Source organism: Balearica regulorum, chromosome 3, assembly GCF_011004875.1.
Source record: "Balearica regulorum gibbericeps isolate bBalReg1 chromosome 3, bBalReg1.pri, whole genome shotgun sequence".
NCBI classification, from domain to species: Eukaryota; Metazoa; Chordata; class Aves; order Gruiformes; family Gruidae; genus Balearica; species Balearica regulorum.
In genome coordinates, this window is record NC_046186.1 from 809,122 (window position 1) to 828,278 (window position 19,157).

Genomic DNA, 19,157 nt, shown 5'->3' on the forward strand with positions numbered 1-19,157 from the left:
ACAACTGCTGCAGAGGGGCGGTGGGCAGCAAAGGGCGCTCACCGGTACGGGCAAGGTCAAAGTATCTGTGCAGGTGCTGGCCAGCTGGTGCCCATGGCTACTAACAGCACAGCTATCTCACACCCAGCAGTGTGGGAACAGAGCTTCAATTTGAACACAAGCAGTACAGTCCCCTACAACCCCTCTAGGGCTTCCCTCGATACTACGTGTGGGGTGTGGGATGTGGGGGTTCTGTTTGGGTTTGGAAACAAGGGAAGGCTTCTGAACCAAACTGCATTTTCTACTACTGTAGAGACCAGCGAGGAGCGCTGTTCCCCAGGGGTCGGGATTGGGACCTGCACTGTTTAACATCTTTGTCAGTGACATGGACAATGGGATCGAGTGCACCCTCAGCAAGTTTGCTGATGATACCAAGCTGTGTGGTGGGTCAACACGCTGGAGGGAAGGGATGCCATCCAGAGGGACCTGGGCAGGCTGGAGAGGTGGGACCGTGCGAACTGCATGAAGTTCAACAAGGCCAAGGGCAAGGTCCTGCACGTGGGTCAGGGCAATCCCAAGCACAGCTCCAGGCTGGGCAGGGAATGGATGGAGAGCAGCCCTGAGGAGAAGGACTGGGGCTGTTGGGGGACGAGAAGCTCCCCATGAGCCGGCAAGGTGCGCTGGCAGCCCAGAAAGCCACCCGTGTCCTGGGCTGCGTGTCCAGCAGCGTGAGCAGCAGGTCGAGGGAGGGGATTCTGCCCCTCTGCTCCGCTCTGCTGAGACCCCCCTGCAGTGCTGCGTCCAGCTCGGGGGGCCCCAGCACAAGAAGGACATGGAGCTGGTGGAGCCAGGCCAGAGGAGGCCACGGAGATGCTGCGAGGGCTGGAGCACCTCTGCTCTGGAGACCTCAGGCTGAGAGAGTTGGGCTGGTTCAGCCTGGAGAAGAGAAGGCTGCGGGGAGACCTTGGAGCCCCTTCCAGTCCCTGCAGGGGCTCCAGGAAAGCTGGAGAGGGGCTGGTGCCAAGGGCAGGGAGGGACAGGCCAAGGGGAATGGCCTGAAGCTGCAGGAGGGGAGATGGAGATGGGATGGGAGGCAGCAATCCTTCCCTGGGAGGGTGCTGAGGCCCTGGCCCAGGGTGCCCAGAGAAGCTCTGGCTGCCCCTGGCTCCCTGGCAGTGGTCAAGGCCAGGTTGGATGGGGCTTTGGGCAACCTGGGCTAGTGGAGGGTGTCCCTGCCCATGGCAGGGGTGGCACTGGGTGGGCTGGGAGGTCCCTGCCCCCCCAAACCCATCAGGGATTTGATTAATTCAATTTCCTTTGCTTAACAAAGCAGCGGGTACAACTCCAAACTCAGTTTTATGGCACCCAGCTAAAGGTTTTTCTATAAACCGATGCACTTGAATTCAAATCCTTCTGCCAGACAGGGCACATTGAGGATTTTACTTGGGTTCAGGGACCGTGGGCATGAGCCCCTTGAACCGATGTCTAACTCTGTACAGCAGCTAGTTCTTGGGGAAAACCTATCTGGACTGTTTTCATCCCGAATTTCATTGATGCACTGAAAACAGATTACATGCACACTGTAACTTCATCCAGCTGTCAATTAATGCAAACCCTTTTCAAGTGTGTTTGGGTATTTCAGTAGTTTACGTTGGTAATGTACCTCTGGTTCATCAGGGCACGTTCCTGACAACAAAACCAGGATAAATTCCTGAAACAGGAAATGATTGACTCTGCCATCCTTCACCTGCAGAAAGCTACTGCTGCCTCATCTAATGCTTCTAACAGTCATTTCTGACCCAAGTTCCACAGCAGCATTCCTAGCGCAGGTCACCACGATGGCCAGAATACCGCTCCAAGTACAACTGGGGGGAACAGTTTGTGCTACGGTATTCAGCCTCTATCGGTAGCAGCACGCTGCTGCTTTTTCTGTGCAAATATTTTTCACTTTAGGTGCATGCATACATGAGCTGCGTTTGTGCTTCTGCGAGTGGAAAGGATTTTTAGTTGTGTTTTCCTTCGTGCACTCACTGCAATGTACCATCTAACCTTTTTATTCCGACAGCGAATAGCGCGTTAGCTGACAGCTACAGCAACCAAGCAACGCTATTTGCGCTGCTGTGACGCTAAACGGGATGCTCACCTTTACCAGTTACCCGGGGCTCAGCGCCAGCCCACTGACAAACCAACAGCACCCTTGAGAAAACCAAGATAAACGTCCCTCTGTTCATACTGGTGCACATCCCAGCCCAGCAATACTTCTCGGACGGTTCAAATCAGAATAGTTCCTTTGGCTGATGAATTCAGCTGATGCTAATGGTCCACTATGGGCTTTGCCCATTGAAATGAGCTTGCATTAAAGTAAAAAAATATATTTGCAACCGTTTAGAAGATGCAAAGGTAACCACAGCATTTACTAGGATTAATTTGGTTTCCATAGTGTTACAAGTGCATACTGAAACTTCCTAGGTTTTTCTTCTCAAAAAGCTAAAAATAGCACAGCCTCTCCGTAAATCTGCCAAAGCACTGGCAGCAAACTCGGCACAAACAGGGCTTGTGGTGCCGGTACAAGGGTCAGAGTCCAAGCTCTCGTGCCCAGGCCTGGGATCTTCTTCATGAAAACTGGGAAGCACTAATTTGTTCACTGTGAGAAGTCTGAAATCCTTTTACTTTCCCATACCTTACGCATTATCCTCACTCGCAGTATATTCCAGCTTGAGAAAAACCAAGGAGTAACACGCCCACCCACCTTCATCAAAGCACACCTGAACGGTCTAGTGCTGATGTGGGTTTTACACCACAGCATCAAGGATATTTTCACTTACAGGTGCCGTTCAAGAGAGGTACCATACAAGCAAGTGCCCATCAATACTCACCTGGTGACCGCCCAGCGAACGGGTCGAGCAAATCATGTTCTTAAACTCTGATGTCATCAGAGGAGGCACCGACCTTTCAGCTGCACCAGCACCTTAACGACACTTATTCTGCCAGCCGAAAGCGTGGCACTTCACCCAGCGCACCACGAACCACCCCCAGCCTGCTGCGCCGGGGCAAGTGCGAAGCGCCTGCAGCGGCTGTTTCATTTACAAAGTCCGTTCCCCACGGCTCTGCTGCCATCGCTGTGCTCAGCAGCGCCGCTTTCTGCCAAAAATGGTGGTTCGGTGATTATTCCCTTCTAACACTGGCTTCCCAGTTAAAAAAACACCAGTTTAACAGATTTACTGGAACTTACAAACCTGTGACTACTACATAAACTACATTTTTTACATCGTTGACTAAACAAGGGGTCTTGGTAGCTTCTAAATATTTATGCTATTTTGAAAATTAAAGTTTTCCATATCTGCACTTTCACTTCATTAACAAATCAGAAAAGTGATCAAAAGCAAGTGACAGTCCCTCTGCCTGCAGAACGGCACATTCTTTACTTATTTTACTGGACCGCTGAAAGGGCTAGAAGAGTATAATAGTAATTTTGTAGTTAAGAGGTAAGGCCAGTCAGTGGCATAAGAAGAAAAACACATTCTGAGCTCTCGCCTCTCCGAGCTAGTCAGCATTTCAGACAGACACATACATACCAATTTATCCTTCTGAGAACTGCCAAATTTAAGGCATCGTTAAATCACGGCATCTCAAACTCCACATTAAATTCAAAGCTTCTGCAGACTGAGCAGGAAGAAGGGGGTTTGAGCGTGGTGAATGCACACAAGGTTAAGGGGAGGACTCTACACTGAGCAGCTCCTGCTGAAGGGAGGCAGGACGGAGGCGGAGTGTTTCTTCCCACCGCAGCATCCCTTCCCGGCAGCCCGGCTCCCCAGACCTCCGGGGCCGAGCTGACTTGTTCCGATTTGACAACAAAGCGTGACCAAATCAATGTTGTCCGGTCACGCGTGGATAGGACGCTGGATGGCAATTTTTCAATTGTGATGTATCTGAACTCAAACCCCTCGCCCTCAGAGCATCGTGCAAGGTGTATTCATCCACCAGAAGGTTACTTTATATTAAAGCTCCCTTTTTAATTGGGTTAGCAGAGTTCACGGTGTTTCTCTGCACACACAACAGCGCAGCCGACCCAGCAGAGCCCTTGCAGCCATCTCCCCCTCCTCCTGCAGGACCCCTTCGGAGCAGGACCCCACGGCGGGGCTCCAGGGGATCCTGCGGACAGAGGAGCATCCGCTGATGCTGCCGGGCACAGAAACACCGCTCGGAATTTACTGGCTTCACCCCGGCTAGGTGCCACAGCACTCAGCGGCCTCAACACCGGGGAAGAGTTAATTATCGCTTTCTGCTCTAAGTGGAAGCTTAATATAAAGTGCATCCAGCAGCGCGTGTCTTCATTTCGCATCATCACTGCGCATTGATGTAACCGGATAAAAATGCCCAAATGAACTGAACTGGGTTTAAGGGCGAGGGGGTTTTCCCCGTTTTGTTTTTTTGAGCATCCCCTCCTTCCCCGCTTTCCATTTCAATCAGACATTCACACAAATAGCTTTTTTTTGTTATTAGTATATTAAAATATGATGTTTTTAAAACAACAAAAGTTTCAGATCTACGGAAGTGTCAGAGCAGAGAGCTGTTGTAAGGAGACACCACTGTACCAACTTCAAGCTTGTTAAACAAATTTTTGATTTAGAAAAGCAGCTTATTAGACATGTTAATTTTGCTTCACCCAATACGCAGTGCCAAACGTCCCCGAGCCAAGAGATGCACAAAAATACACCATGCAAATCAAGCATCCCCCTCCCCACGGATTCAGGTTTGCAGACAGCGGGGTTAATCTGTGAGACACCAAGCATTCCCATGCTATTAGCCCGACATTTTCCACAGACTTTACAAACAGATTAAGATTTCAGGTTTGCATCGCACTGAAGCGCTAATGCAAACAGCATGCAGGACAGGGAGATGAAGGTACAGAAGCATTAACACCAGATATACTACCATTACTGGGTTTCTAAGTCTGTGTGAAACAAAGCAGTTGCTCTTTTAATTAAGGCTTTTGCAGCTTGCGTTAATAGAGAAGAGTAGCTTTAGAACAATCAGCAGTGGTTCTTACCTTCTGGAGTTGGAGTGCAACCCAAAAAAAGGAGAGAAACACCCCTTTAAAAACTTGAGCAAAACAATTGTCTAATCATTAATACGAACCCTCCCCCCCCATCCACCAGAACCAAAATTTTCCCGTTTTGGGCAGATCTGCAGTAATACTCTGATCAGGTTGTATCAGACAGACACAGATGTAGACCTGTCCCGTTGTTCCAGCCGCCATCCCCAGGCAACCCCAGATGCATCGTTGTTTTCAGCCTTCAGCAGTGAACCAACGTTTGGTAGAAGTCAGGTTGGAGCCTTTGGAAATCTCACATGCAGACAGACAGCGGTACAGGAACTTACTTCTCATTCTTTCATGCACCCTCATCACTACTCACAGCTCACAACTGGGTAAAATAGCAGCCCTGCAACCCAGAGGAGCGAGACAGACTGCTAGCAGTTTAACGAAGGCAATAATTACGGTGCAGGAAGGGGCACGTCCTGCTCCATCACCGCCGTGGGGAACCCACGGTCTCGCCAAGTCATTGATAACGTAAGCTACCACACGGCTGGCCTCACCGAAATACGTCCACAGTGGTGGGGCTGGGTGCAGGTAGATGTTTCATGCTAAAAAGCCAATTTTAACACACCAGCACTCAAAGTTCATGGGAATTTGTGCAAGGTGAAAACAACGCGAGTGCAGCCGGATCGTTAAGGTCCCTCCAACCCAAACCATTCTGTGATGAAAACCAAGGTGTAGTTTTATTTTGAGGAAACAGCAAAACCTGCTACTACTGCAGTCTCAGGTCAGATTAGAGAAGCGGGATATTTTGTTAGGTATGGGTTTGATACCTTTACATAAGGGATATGGAAAGAGTCACCTAGTCAGAGTTTCTCCTACTTACGATAACTGTATCTAACACTCGCTGCTAATGGTAACGACATGATCTTTCTATATAACCATTCTCTTTGAACTATTATTTTTCAAACCAGCATTTCCCCCTACATCTATTACTTATGACATCCACTCACGCTTTTGCACAGACACTGAATGGTACAGAAACCTGCAGCTACTTCAACTTTTAGTTGAACTAATGCTAACGAAGCAAAAAAAGAAACAAGACCTGCGGTGTCCCTCAAGCAGATCAGCTTTTCGTTCTGCGGACCACGCTCCCCGTGAAGCACGGGCACTATCTGCAGACAAAGAACCAAACGACGAGGCGGCCTGGAGCTGGTGCTGCTAAAGGAGCAGAAGTTGCATCTCCAGCTTTTCCTCACGTCAGGAAAAGTCGTGGTGGGGACCCCTGCCTGGTTCAGAGAAGAAAATCCTGAACAACGGGATAGTCACAAGTGTCCAGAAGAGACACTCACTGAACATACCGCCAACCTCGTTAAATATTCATCTGTAACTCTCACTATGACTAACACCTCGCAACCGTTTGACCAAAACCAGCTCTAACCTGTACTTCACACACAAATGCTACTTAGATATAAAAACATCCTGAAGGTCTCAAAGAGAATATCACGTTCTGGCGGTCTTCAGTTAAAAATATAAGTTGATAGGTGTTTATCTTCTCCAGAAAAAAGCCAAATCCAACTTTCAGCTGACTAAATGGGGGGGCGATCACAAGAACTTACTGCACCAGCGTTTATTGGCCTTCGGTGCTGCCAGCCCCCTCTCCTGAAGGCCTACAGTAATTAACAGAGCAAAGCTGAAGAAGTCTCTTGCAATTAAAATGTGTGTGCCTGCAACGCTGGCCCTAAGGCACCTGCTTCCAACAAATTCCCCTTTCCCATCAGTAAACCATTGGGAAAGAGCCCCAGAATCCCAGCTGTGAGTCAGTCCTGCACGTGACAGCCCCGAGAGGTTAGCAGTACTTTAACAGACATTTTATAATACCCATCTTCCAGCAGAATGAAAAAAAATCTAACTAGAGAGAGAAGTTTGAAGTAAGCCAGCCCTGGTGGTTCTTAAATAAGAAGCGCTGATGCCCCTGTCCTGTCCCCCCCATACATGCTCCACGTTACCAAATCCATGAGACATGGAGGTGTACCACCTCATTTGAAGATTACCTCTAAAGAAGCTGTGGATTAAAGAATGTATAAAGTTATTTAAACGTTTGTCAGCTGATGGCTTCAGCTAGCTACAGCACCTTCCAAACCAGCTCAGAATTTGCAACTTCACACCCCGAGAGGGGGGAAAACCAGAGCTGGTTTGTACTAACAGTAGGACCTGACATACTGCACCCCAGCTGCACAGACGAGAAGCAGCCCTTTTAACTGTACTCCCTGCCCACAAATAAGCCTGCTAAGGCTTCGAGGTATTGCAGTGACTCACAGCCTTACAAGAGGCGCTGAGGCCAAAAGGCGACTTGGCTAAGGAACACGAGGCTGGGAGCCACGACTTACTCATCTAGATGGTGAGGAACCTCTGGAGGTCACCAGTCCAACCTCCAGCTCAAAGCAGGAGCAACTACACCAGGTACCGCAGGGCTCTGTCCAGTCCAACTCTGAATCTCTCCAGAAGTGGGGGTCTCTCAGCCCCCCCAGTCCTGCTCTAGTGTTTTATCACCCTTATGGTGAAAAACATTTTTCCCCTCATACCTAATCAGAATTTCCCATCTTGCAATTTGCCTTCGTCTCGGGCTGGCACTGTGTACCTCACCAGGAGCCTGGCTCCCTCTTATAGAGCCTACTGATAGAAGCGAACGCTCTCCAGAAGTGCCAACCACCAGATTATGAAAAGCAGTTTTGGACACGGCAGCTTTTAACTGTGCTGTTGTACAAAGAGCTCAAGCAGAAGTTTCCTGGTGTGGTTAACTATGGAGTGCCAGAGCGATGAGTGGTTTCAAGTACTCTAGACCAGTCTACACGGGAAAGTGTTTTTTTGGTAAATGTTGTGTTACTTGATCTCCTCACTGTGGGATGCCACAGCCATCACCAGGCAAATTCGATCATAAGTATTATTTTAGGAAGTTGTGAAGAGCTTTATTTGAATAAATTAACACTGTAAACAAGCCAAGTGTGCCAAATCTGCTGCCTGCCGACCCTCCATGGCCGGTAAGGACGACAACTTCCAGCGTGCCCTCCTGGCAGGGTCCTGCAGCACCGCCTGATGCCTGGGCTTCAGCTGCTCTCACCAAACTAACCCATCTGGATGCAGACAGAGGCCTTTAGGGAAGGCTATATGGGCACAGGTGGTACGAACTGCAGACTCCCCTGGCAGATTTTTCCCTGCAGCTCCCTAAGGACAAGTCCCACAGCGTAGAACTCTTGCTCCCCATGCCTCCAGACACCTCCCGTACAGAGCACCGGCTGCTCAACACAAGGCACGCACAGAAAAGCCTGCCCACACAACGGGAAGATGCTGCCTATTATAGTCTTTGCCACTAGAAAAAAAACAAAAAAACATTGGTGTGCTTAACTTGTATTCAGGAAGCTTGGTGGTTAGCCAAGGTCAGAGAACTCTACAGGAACACTCGAGGATGCTTTGCTGAAGGCCATCCTGAAGCACTTCTGGCAGGTCCTTCCAGCTGCTCCCACCTCCGCTGCCCCACTCCTGCTGGCTCCCTACACAGCAGCGGCAGGAAAATAAGCTTCAAACCAGCCTTCAAGCTTCAGCACGTTACTTCCCAGTTTCCCAGCTTCCTGCTGTCGCGCAGAATCAGGAGGCAGCACAAGGAAGCTGAAAACGCAAGCTGGCAGCAGGTCCCGTCACTACCTCAAGACCCTTCCCCGCTTGGGTCCTGCCTAAGGATTTTTCAGCCATGAGCTCAGGTGCTCAGAGGACACAGGAAACGCTAAAGATGAGCTCACCACCACGCCGAGTGGCCTGAAGCCATCTGAAGAGCAATACAGTGACGGTTGCTCTGACCTGTGCTGATTTGAGCTCTCGATAACAGTTAGCTCATCAGTAAAAATGCATCTTCTTCAATATATAGACAATTTCAAGTTGCCGATGCACAGATATTTATCAAAAGGAGACAGCAAGCAGACAGCAGAGCAAGAAGTTGTTTCCTTGGCATTTTGACTACAGACATCAAGAATGAAGGCAAAACTCTGGATGTGCTTACTCCACATGGAATTATTAAATGGATTATTAAATATTCTGCCAAGATAATTCTGTATACCAGTCAAGCATGTCTAAAAGGTGGACAACAGCCCATATATGTTCTTCAACTATAAGGCTGTGATCAGAACCAGACTGAGCTGACGAAAATGCTTCATTTTTTGAAAGCAAATAAAAGTGTCCAGAGCCCTTATGGAGTTTGCTGAAGGATTCGGACTACTCTTAATATCCTCTGGACTGGTGAAAACCCTGGAGAATCTACAGAGGAAGTGAGTTACCACAAGATTTGCTTTTGGGGAGGTAAGACTGTGTTAGTGGACTCAAACCCAAGATTTGCACTCTCACAGGAGCCTCAGACCAGCAAATCTTCATGCAGAGTTTTGTACTGCCAGACACAGGACACGTGTCTCTTCCACTGTTGGATAGTTTCAGTTTTCGCATTTTCTCAGTATTTTTTTAAAGGTACAGAAATGAAAAATACATTTTTCACTGGTTATCAATTTAATTTTCTTCACCGAGATTTTTTTTTTTTTTGCTTGGTAGAGTCTTTTAGAGTCTTTTATTGTAGACCCATCAGGGCTTTTTAAAGAGCAGCTTTTACAAAGAGGGAAGTCTAACAGTTTTGATAGGGACAGCTTTCGATAGGGAGAGGAAACTTTGTGACAGAATCTATCCTCGCACCCATGGCAGTGGGATCCAACAGGAACTTCATCCTCTTCAAAATAATTTAAGAACCCTGCATCCTTTTGAAAGCCCCCCTTCCACCTCTACCCTGTGGGGGTGTTGGGTTTGTTCATTTTTTGGAGGGGGTTCTGCCAGAGGCTGAATTTTCTAGCATCAAGCTGCTAAAGGAACAGCTGCCCTGAGAATCCAGGCATGGAGGAGCACGCAACTCACCTCCCCCAACCCCATCCTATTCCCTAGCTCTGCAGCAGAAGATAAGGCAACCAAAGTACTGAAGAACATCTGGGAAATATTTTAGTGGCAAAGCCTTCTGCCAAGAATGAGGAGAGATCACTTTGTTGGTCCTTAGCTCCATCTGAGATGCAAGAACATCCTCCAGCTGTAAGCAGCTTCCCTCTTCCTACAGTTATCACCTAAGTCCAGACTCCAGCCTGGCCAACGAGAGTGGTTTGCATTTTAAGTTTATCCTCTCTCCTCCTGCAAGAGTGTCCAAGTACAGAGCTTTCCCCTACTCGGGCAAGATCCTCATTTCATAGCACAGAAGCTACTGGAGGAGCAAGACAACCGCCCCACGACTCTGAACTACAGGGAAGCCAAGAGCCCCGTGTTTTCTTTACGGATGAGGCCAATCAGTACTGCTGCAGTGCTCCTCACCACTCAGGAGGACACACTGTTCACGTCACCAGGCTCACAGAGGACAAGCTAACTACAGAAATACAGCAGGCTTCTGATTTTCAGCTAGCGAAAGAGGAGGAATCTAGGAAACTGGTGAAGAAACCTTATGGAAGCCTAAAGTTAGTGCTGGCAGCTCATTTATACAAGCGTCAGACTGAGCAGCTCCAGCCCTCGTCACACAACCATCTCTTGTCTGGGAGCAAGTTCCCTCCCTCAAGGATGCTCAGAGCATCTTGCAAGTAATTTGGAAGGACTGACTTGCTAATGAGAAGCATAAATTAGCCACTGTCTGGAGGGCAGCTAAAACCTGAAACCAAACTGTTCATGACACGCTTATCTTTAAGTCCAAGTATGAGTGGTGAAAAGGGGACTTTGGTTTAAGAGTTCCGTTTGGTTTATGTTTGAAATTCCATGAATACTTGAAATAAAAGTAGCCAGAGCACCATGTCTGTGCTCATCTTCACTGAGATTGAGCTAGTGTTTGGATTTATTTCCTTCCTTAATTAGTATTTGGAAGAAAGTCACTGTGCTTGGACAGAGGTTCACAAGCCAGTATTTCACAGTGTCCCCGTAAAACCCAAGAAAAACAAACCATTCATGGCTGTAAGAGAAAAGGCTACCAAAGATATCTTCCAAAGGTGCTAACTCTTCTGACACTCTTGCACTGATTTTAACATACCCAAGGAGATTAATGAAATCCAATGACAAGTCAACAATTTTGAGTAAAAATGCAACTTATCATCAAACAAATGTGATTCTGTTGCTAACTCTTGGTGCCCTCCTATCCCATGCACTCAGGTTTGGGGAACCGTCCCAGCTGGTGGGGTTTGGGGTAATCCCGTTATCCTACACATCTGCAAAGCCTCGTTTGAATGTCTTGGGCTTCCCCAAGCAAGGCTGCCAACAGAGATAAGGCAATATAGGACATTGGGTAAATCTTAGAGCCAGGTATGGTTACACTACCAATTCATCGAGTGTTTATCCACATGTGTGTTATTTTTGCAGTTTGTAAGCAGTGACCTGTGGGTAGGAAAGGATCTCGTACAATTTGGGCAGCCTGTCAAAACAGGGAAATCAAGAAAATGAGGATGACAGGTCATACAAAAAGTATAGTTCTAGCTTCAGCATGCTGCCCTAGGTCTCCAAAACTGACACCTCAGAGTCCTGATCCTGGGTTGGCATTTAAAAATCTCATGATTAAAATTATGAGTACTAGGATAAAACTATAAATATAGGTAAGAGTCAGCCAGTATCGGCCCAGGTTTCTGTATTCTACAAAACCCCTCCATCTTACAAAAGACCTAGCCTTGTCCAAAGTACAAATTGACCTGCACACAGCAGAAATCTCTTCCTGTTTTTTCCACGCTCATCTCAACTGCCACCCTTCTGTCCTGCAATTCCAAATCCTCTACGACAGCACCAGCCCTCAGAGTCCTCTAAACTCTTTCACCATGCCCTCAAGCTTCCTCCCAAACAGCTGGCCAAGCCGCAGCACATGCCAGGAAGCATTAGAGCAGAAGGGAGACAGACTGGCTGCACAGCCAAACAGAAAAATGACCGCCGGACACTAGTTATGTGGTTTCTGTAAATATTTTACTATAAAAAAAAAAGCTATTTTATTTATTAAAAGCAAACTGCACTGAGAAACAATTCTAAACTCAAATACATTGATACACACACTAAAAGAGAAGCCCGTGTCCTGCCTGTAAATTTATACACCATTTTACCAAGCTGAGTCTTGCAGCTGCCTGCTGTCTCCAGGCAGCCACATCCAGGGAAATTGCTGTAATCTGCTGTCAAAGGCTTTGCCATGGTTCCCTGCCAGGACAAAAACTGGTGAGCTCAACATGCTCATTTGACAGGTTTTATATCTTCTCTAACATGATTTTTCCCCTAATAAAGGCTGATTTGTGTTAAGCCCATCTTGTCACAGGCTATGACTTATCAGAAGCCCAATCCAGCCACAAACACATTACTGGCACTCACTGGAATTGAATTGCTTAAGAACTGACAACCTTTTAGGTCTTAACCTAAATAAGGCTTTATTACATCAATCTATCATTTAAGGAGATCACCACTGCACAGCACCCGAGTGTGGCTAAGTCAATACAGTGGATAGTTGAACTAGAGAAATTGAGTTTCACATCTGACTGCTCCCACAAACATCTTTTGGGATTTAAGGTACTGAGGAGTTTGTGCTGTCCTCATGCGCAGCAGCAGCTCTTTTAGAGAGGAGAACAGCTTACTGTGAGGGTGCTGAGGCCCTGGCCCAGGGTGCCCAGAGAAGCTGTGGCTGCCCCTGGCTCCCTGGCAGTGTTCAAGGCCAGGTTGGATGGGGCTTTGGGCAACCTGGGCTAGTGGAGGGTGTCCCTGCCCATGGCAGGGGTGGCACTGGGTGGGCTGGGAGGTCCCTGCCCACCCAAACCATTCTATAATTACTATCAGCTCAGGCTACATGCCCAAATCAACTCTAAAAGGACTACAGGTTAAGAAGGACTACAGGGCACCATGGCATTCCTGTTCTGGGTTTTTGGTTGGTTTGTTTTGGGGTTTGGTTTTTGGGGGGTTTTTTTGACTGTTTGGCCCAAAATCTGGCCTGGCCAGCCAGAGATTGGATCTTTCACACCACATCTGAACTCCTGCCTAAGGCTCTGCCCCAAAAAGAGCACTCTGAATTGCTAAAAAGTTCACCAGGTCTAAGTGCCTGGCTGTTTGCTGGACTTGTGCCTTGCCATCAGCGAGACCACCAGTACAGACACCTGCATTGCTGTCCTTGGGAGCGCACGAGGGACTGACAAGCGCTGTCACTGTTTGCAGCCGTGCCTTTGATGGATTAACAGTATTTAGCACAGCACTGAAGCTGCCCTAAGGCTGGTAAACCTCTGATCAGACCCAGTGCAGTACCACCCCAAAGCAAAGTGCATCCTCCGGGCATGAACTCAGCCCCGCTTCTGTCACCTCCATAAGAGCTAAATGTGTATATTTGGTTTCCTTACTTTTAGATAAACTGGCATTTCCAAAAAGCAAGCCACCTTTGTGTTGTCCACAACTTTAGTGGAAGATCTTGTTACCAACAGAGGAATTTCTGCACTTGGGCCCTTGACTATTTCTGGCAAAGCAGATGGATTGCTGTATTAAGCTGGCAAGATGGAGTGGAGAACAAAATTAAGTCAACTTTAGGATGGTTATTTCATTCCAGATGAACTGGCACATCCAATCTTCTCCTCCCTTTTTCTTTGCTCTTAAAAAACAGAAGTATAAATACTTTCTACTTCACACAGATAGTTGTTCCCTATCTCAAATAAACCTGCCCACCTCTGGGAAAAATATATATATATATATGACTCAAGAATTAAGCTATGGCAACAGTTGTTCGAGAGCTGTCATTGGAGTTGCTCTGTTATTCTAGAGCTGATCAGTATCCCCGAGCGGGTGCCCTCCTTTGCCCAGCACACCAAGCACTCAGTCTGCTCCTCAGGGGAACAGGAAGGTCTCTCAAGCAGAACCACACGCTACTCCAGATAACACCAAAACTAACAGCACAAGGCATAAAGTTTTCTAAATAAGGATTTGTAATTGAGGCTGCTTTTTTACTTCCTGGATAGCTTTAAGTTTTGGTTTAGGTAATTTCTATTAAACTATTCTTTTTTTTTTTTTTTAAGACAAAATAAAAAGTTGTCAAGTTTACTTCAGTACCTGGAGTCTGAACTACCCGATCGGGTCTAGTTTATCTTATACAAGAGCTGCACACAAGACACATGCAGCTTGTACCTGGAAATTCAGTATGGCCTGCATCTAGCTTTCTTGGTGAAACCACCAGTGACTTGAGAGCTTGTTTGCAAGTGGGACCTAGACTCCAATTCCGCAAGTATTTAACATTTCAGTCCCAAAAATACTTATGAGATGGGGATTAACAGTAAACCGAGCTAAGCTGGAACCAAAGTATGAGTGTGTTTTACCGGTACGGGTACTTAACTCACCTGATTTCTTTAAGTCCTTCTTTCTGGATAACTTGAAGGATCTCTTTATGGCTCATAGGTGTATTGGGGTATTTCTCCAGGACCTGGCAAGCAAAAGTAGATTGAGAGGAAGTTACTCATTTGCATTTTCACTTTAATGTTTGACTGCACAGAAAACTACTTTTAATGGTTTGGACATCTCCAAGGATACAACTGAGGAAGAATTACCGGCTTTCTCGCATCTCATTACCACCCCTTCCGTCTGGAGGATATAAGGAGCAAAGAGACTCCATTAGACTGTCTAAAGACTTATTTTAGTGCAATTCCAGAATTTCATTTCAAATGCACTGCCCCTAGATAACACTTCTTGAGGAATTAAATGCTCCACAGTAACAGGGCGGCTTCAAGACTATCAGCTTCACTTGGGAACGCTTCAGGAACTGCCAAAGTACCTCAGATACAAAAGCTTTCAAACCCCAAATCCTTGATACCTGTGAATATTGAAATATTAAGATCAATTCAAGCAATTAGAGCCATTGCTCAATAGATGTAACCAAACAAAAGGGAAACCATTGTCACTTAGAAAATAATTGGTTGTAAGATAAGCAGCTCTGGAACAATCTCATTTTAAACAGCTCGGCCTTGGCAGAACAGATGCGCAAAGATAAGAGAGTTACAAGGCGATCCCAAAACCAGCCTTGAGGGATAAGGTATAGGTGATACCAGGAGTGAGTCTGAAGACCCCCGAGGACCACCCGGAGGTGCCAACAAACATGGGCTAAAGACATTAGCGTACGCTAACGAGTTCCCGGAAAATCCATGACTGAGATAAGCACTACTCGGAAAGATACTGAATATGTCTATGAACATAGTAGAAATACTCGCTGGTTTTGTCTTTTGGGTGTGCACCTTAGGTGGAGTTATCCCCCTGCACCCAGCGCTGCAGTAAAGAATGCCTGCTTTCTGAAACTTCAAAATAAGTCTGAGAGAGTGAATTCTTTTGCCGCTTTCCGGTAACATCCTTAACATTTGCAAAGCTGAAACAACTACTCATGGGTTTGGTAAGTACTACGGAAGTGTAAGGAAATTTGGGGTTTAACATTGTTAGGGTTCTTTGAAAGTTTCTGCAGGCAGTTCAGGCTTCAAGTTGGCAAACAAGGTCACCTCCAGTGCCACCCCTGCCCAGCCTGGGCACACTCCCGTGCCCAAGGCACTCACCTGCCTCTCAAAAGGACTAAGGTGTGAAAGTGTAATTCACAACAATGGACAGAGATGCTCAAGGCTTCCAAGAAAGATGCCAGTTACTAGACGTCATTGGGATATTTTAAGCAATATTTGTGCAGGGGGATGGGCAGGAAATGCCTCGTTTCCTTCTTAATCATCCGCTTTTGACCCATGCCCAGCACATCAACACTTGAGTTCTGACTTACATCTTTAGCCAGAAAACAAATGATCAGTACATTAAGTATACAAACCTACAAGTAGCTTCTTTCTGCAAAGTCACCAGTTTTAATTTCTCTGTTCAAGAGCTGTGCAGAATACACGGCTTCTCCCACACCCTGCGCCTCATTCCCTCCAGGAACAGTCAGGTTATTCTGATGGCTGCAGATTTAGCTGCTTTGGAAAGGACTTTGAAAAGACCCTGCAGCTTCTCTGCTTGGAGAAACAAAGACCTGCCTTTAGCACCCTCTTTAGCTTTGAAAGCCCTAGCTGATGGCCTCATCAGGTTGAATCTCTTGTTAAATTCCATTAAAGCCCGCCTTTCACAGCCACTTCAGCTCTTTCCAAACCTGGTATGTGGCTTTGCCGAGGCTGGCCGCAAGGAAGCTCTGAAACCAGCACTGGACACCAGCACAGCATTTCAGCTTCAGGGACTTCCTGACTAGCAGAGTAGCACATATATAAAAAAAGTGAGTTTACAAGAGAATTAAGTGGGATTTGTTTACGCTCAGTCTGGTATCAGCCTCAGGGACTCGTTCCACTTCATTTCTAGCTGGATTGTAGCTAAGGATGCTCACAGCAAAAAGATACAAATCACTCTTCAACCACCTTGATTTTAAGTCAGACAACTGCAGCTTTTAGATTTTTATCAGCCCCGAATTCATGTTCGCTCAGAATTGCCAAAGAGTCGGCATACTTTTATACCATTAACTTGGAACAAAATCTGAAAGCTTGTTCTGCTCAGTGGGCTAAGAGCCCACAGAGGGTAAGAAGAGATGAAAATTGAAATGTCTTCACTGTAGTGTCAACTTTTTCATTACAGCTGGCAAAACAAATTGGGAGAAAAATAAAGCAGTTCTAGGATTCCATTAACAAGGAGCTTTAGGACATTTTTAATTTCTCACACATAAAAATATAAATGTGCTTTTTTTCTTCTTGGGCACTGTATTTCCCTCTTGACTTTCACTACATGGATGTGCTCTTGACAAGTCCCATCTCGCTCATACCTAGAGCGGCAACAACACATTTCATTAATCTTTCACTAGGCGCAACCACAGTGCAAGCTAATACCACGTTCAACCAGAGAATCTCATCATTAAGAGCAGAAAGGAAGAAAAGCTTTTCTAATTATATCCTGGCATGCCCACAGGATGCTTCTATGTATTTCTCCCAGGTAACCTGTCCCCACAGCTTCCTTCCATTGGACTTTTTCCCATAGTTGAGCTCAGCAAGATGATCAGTCTGGCCTCCTGCCACACCTGCTTAGCTTCCTGCAAATCATGATGGACCACTTCTCTGCTCCGAGAAAGTTGCTCTTGATGATCAACCAGCTCTCCTGGGCTTCTCTGCTCTACAGGGGAGATTCCCTTAGGATGCCTGGTAGCAGTTCTCTGAACAAGCCAAAGCCAGGCATTTTGATCATTCTGCTCGCTTGAGTCATTGCCCATAGAATCTTAAACTCTCCTTTCACCGTCACTGAAACCAGAGGTGTCACTGTGCACCACTGTTCACAGTCCCAACCAGCTCTCTTCACTCTGCCGGATCTCCTCCAGCCAGTTTGTCCAGCACTTGGCTCAAAGAAGTTGTCCTCAAGCAATTCCAGAAGTCTCCTAGACTGGTTGTGCCCTGTATCACCCTCTACTTCCAGAAGATGCCAGGGCAGAGTCAGAACTGACTCTCCATTCATAAGGTTTTGCTACTTGTCTAAAGAGGGTTCATCCGCTTCTTGATTAGCTGGTCTGCAGCAAACACCCACCATGATGTCCCCTTTGTCACCCTCCTCTGAATACGATAAGCTCCCAATTGAGTCATCACCAGTGGTGGAACACAGCTCTGGGCATTCCTAAAGCTGCTCTTCAGCACAGAAGGCAAACCCTTCTTCACCTTCCATGTCTCTCTCTCCACACAAAGCGCTCCAATCACCCATCCCTCCATAAGTTTAATCTCACCAACATCGTGGTTCTGCACACAGCGAGAGCTGGTCAAGAGGGAGCTAAACTGTTAGTATCAGAACCGCATGCAGACCTGTTAATGCGTTATGCCCTGTGCTGAATGCATTTACATACAAGTATTTCAGAAGGGCCCAAGGGTGTGCTGGGGACATGCAAGTTCTTCTGGAGAAGTGGAAGAGTCTCCCTTGTCACTCCCTGCATCCTATACTTCTCTCCTGGTTTCAGTCTCCATCCCACAACAAACCTAGTTTAAAGCCCTCCACACTGCTAGCAACCATGTTGGCAAAGATGCTCTTGCCCCTCTCCATCAGACGGCTCCCATCTCTTGCCATCAGTTCTCATTCCTTGGAGAGTCTTGTAGTCATAAAAATAAACACATCTTAAAGAATACACAGGAGTACCTGAGTAACACCAGGCTGTAACAAATATAGCACTGAATGAAAGGTTAATTCTTCGCACAGCTGTGAGCACCCTTGTAGCAAGCAGACAATGGGATTTCAGCTGCTTGTTTTCCCTCCCCAGCTTGAACATGATGTTTCTGAACAGAAAGCCTACAAGACCAAAGAACAGAATTGTCAAAAGGCAACGGAGGATCAGGTGGTGTTGGTCTTGCAAAGGAAGTTTATAGCTCTACACGGTTAACTGCAAAATAGCATCATGGATCCAACACAGATCTTACTGACTTAATTCATCTGACGTTCTGCTCAGAGATTCCTTATAAATTCTCATCTCTCAGTATCCTTGAAGGATAGTTTTGCCTGCCAGATCACAGTGCAAACCCTGATTTATCTTCCATTGGGCTGAACGTACAAGAATATTCATCTGAGGACATGACTCTCAGGTGGCTTCTAAGTATAGAACTGCGGCATTTTGCTAAAGCCACTAACGTTGTGCCACAAGTCCGAGTTCTGCAAAAACAGATCAATACAAAACGGCCTGTTCTCAGATGCACGAGAAAAGTGTTTGCAACTCCAGGTTAACCATTAACGCTGACCGCAAAATAATGCAAATCTGCATCTCAAGACACTCACTCAGGAACACACAAGTAGCCAAAAAGGCTGCCTGTCCCCTGGGAGAGAAGGCTGAGCTCCCAACATCTAGACCCATCATTGACTTTTGACCAACAGATGGGTGAGAAACTGTACTTTGCCCCTCTCCCCACCCCACGATACAACAATAATCTGCATGAAATTAATGCTGCTAACAATATAGCTTGAGTCTTTTAAAGTGTTGCTTTGCTTACCAACAAACAACCAAACCCTGACCATCTCTACTTAGCAAAGACTTTTAAATTGTCTTCATAGACATGATTATCTGCTATCATTCAGCAATAAGTAGTAAAAAAAAAAAAATCCTTCAAAACATTGGGGTTGGTACCAG

General features: G+C 46.6%; 1 protein-coding gene across 2 annotated transcripts in view; it reads right to left on the reverse strand.

Moving 5' to 3' along the window:
• Positions 1 to 19,157, reverse strand: part of ASXL2 (ASXL transcriptional regulator 2) — a 122,614-nt gene that overhangs the window by 78,440 nt on the left and 25,017 nt on the right. For both annotated transcript variants that reach the window (XM_075750244.1, XM_075750243.1), the window contains one exon: positions 14,407 to 14,489. In XM_075750244.1, coding sequence (XP_075606359.1) covers positions 14,407 to 14,462 — 56 coding nt within the window. In that variant the 5' untranslated portion in view covers positions 14,463 to 14,489. The remainder of the gene's footprint in view (positions 1 to 14,406; positions 14,490 to 19,157) is intronic.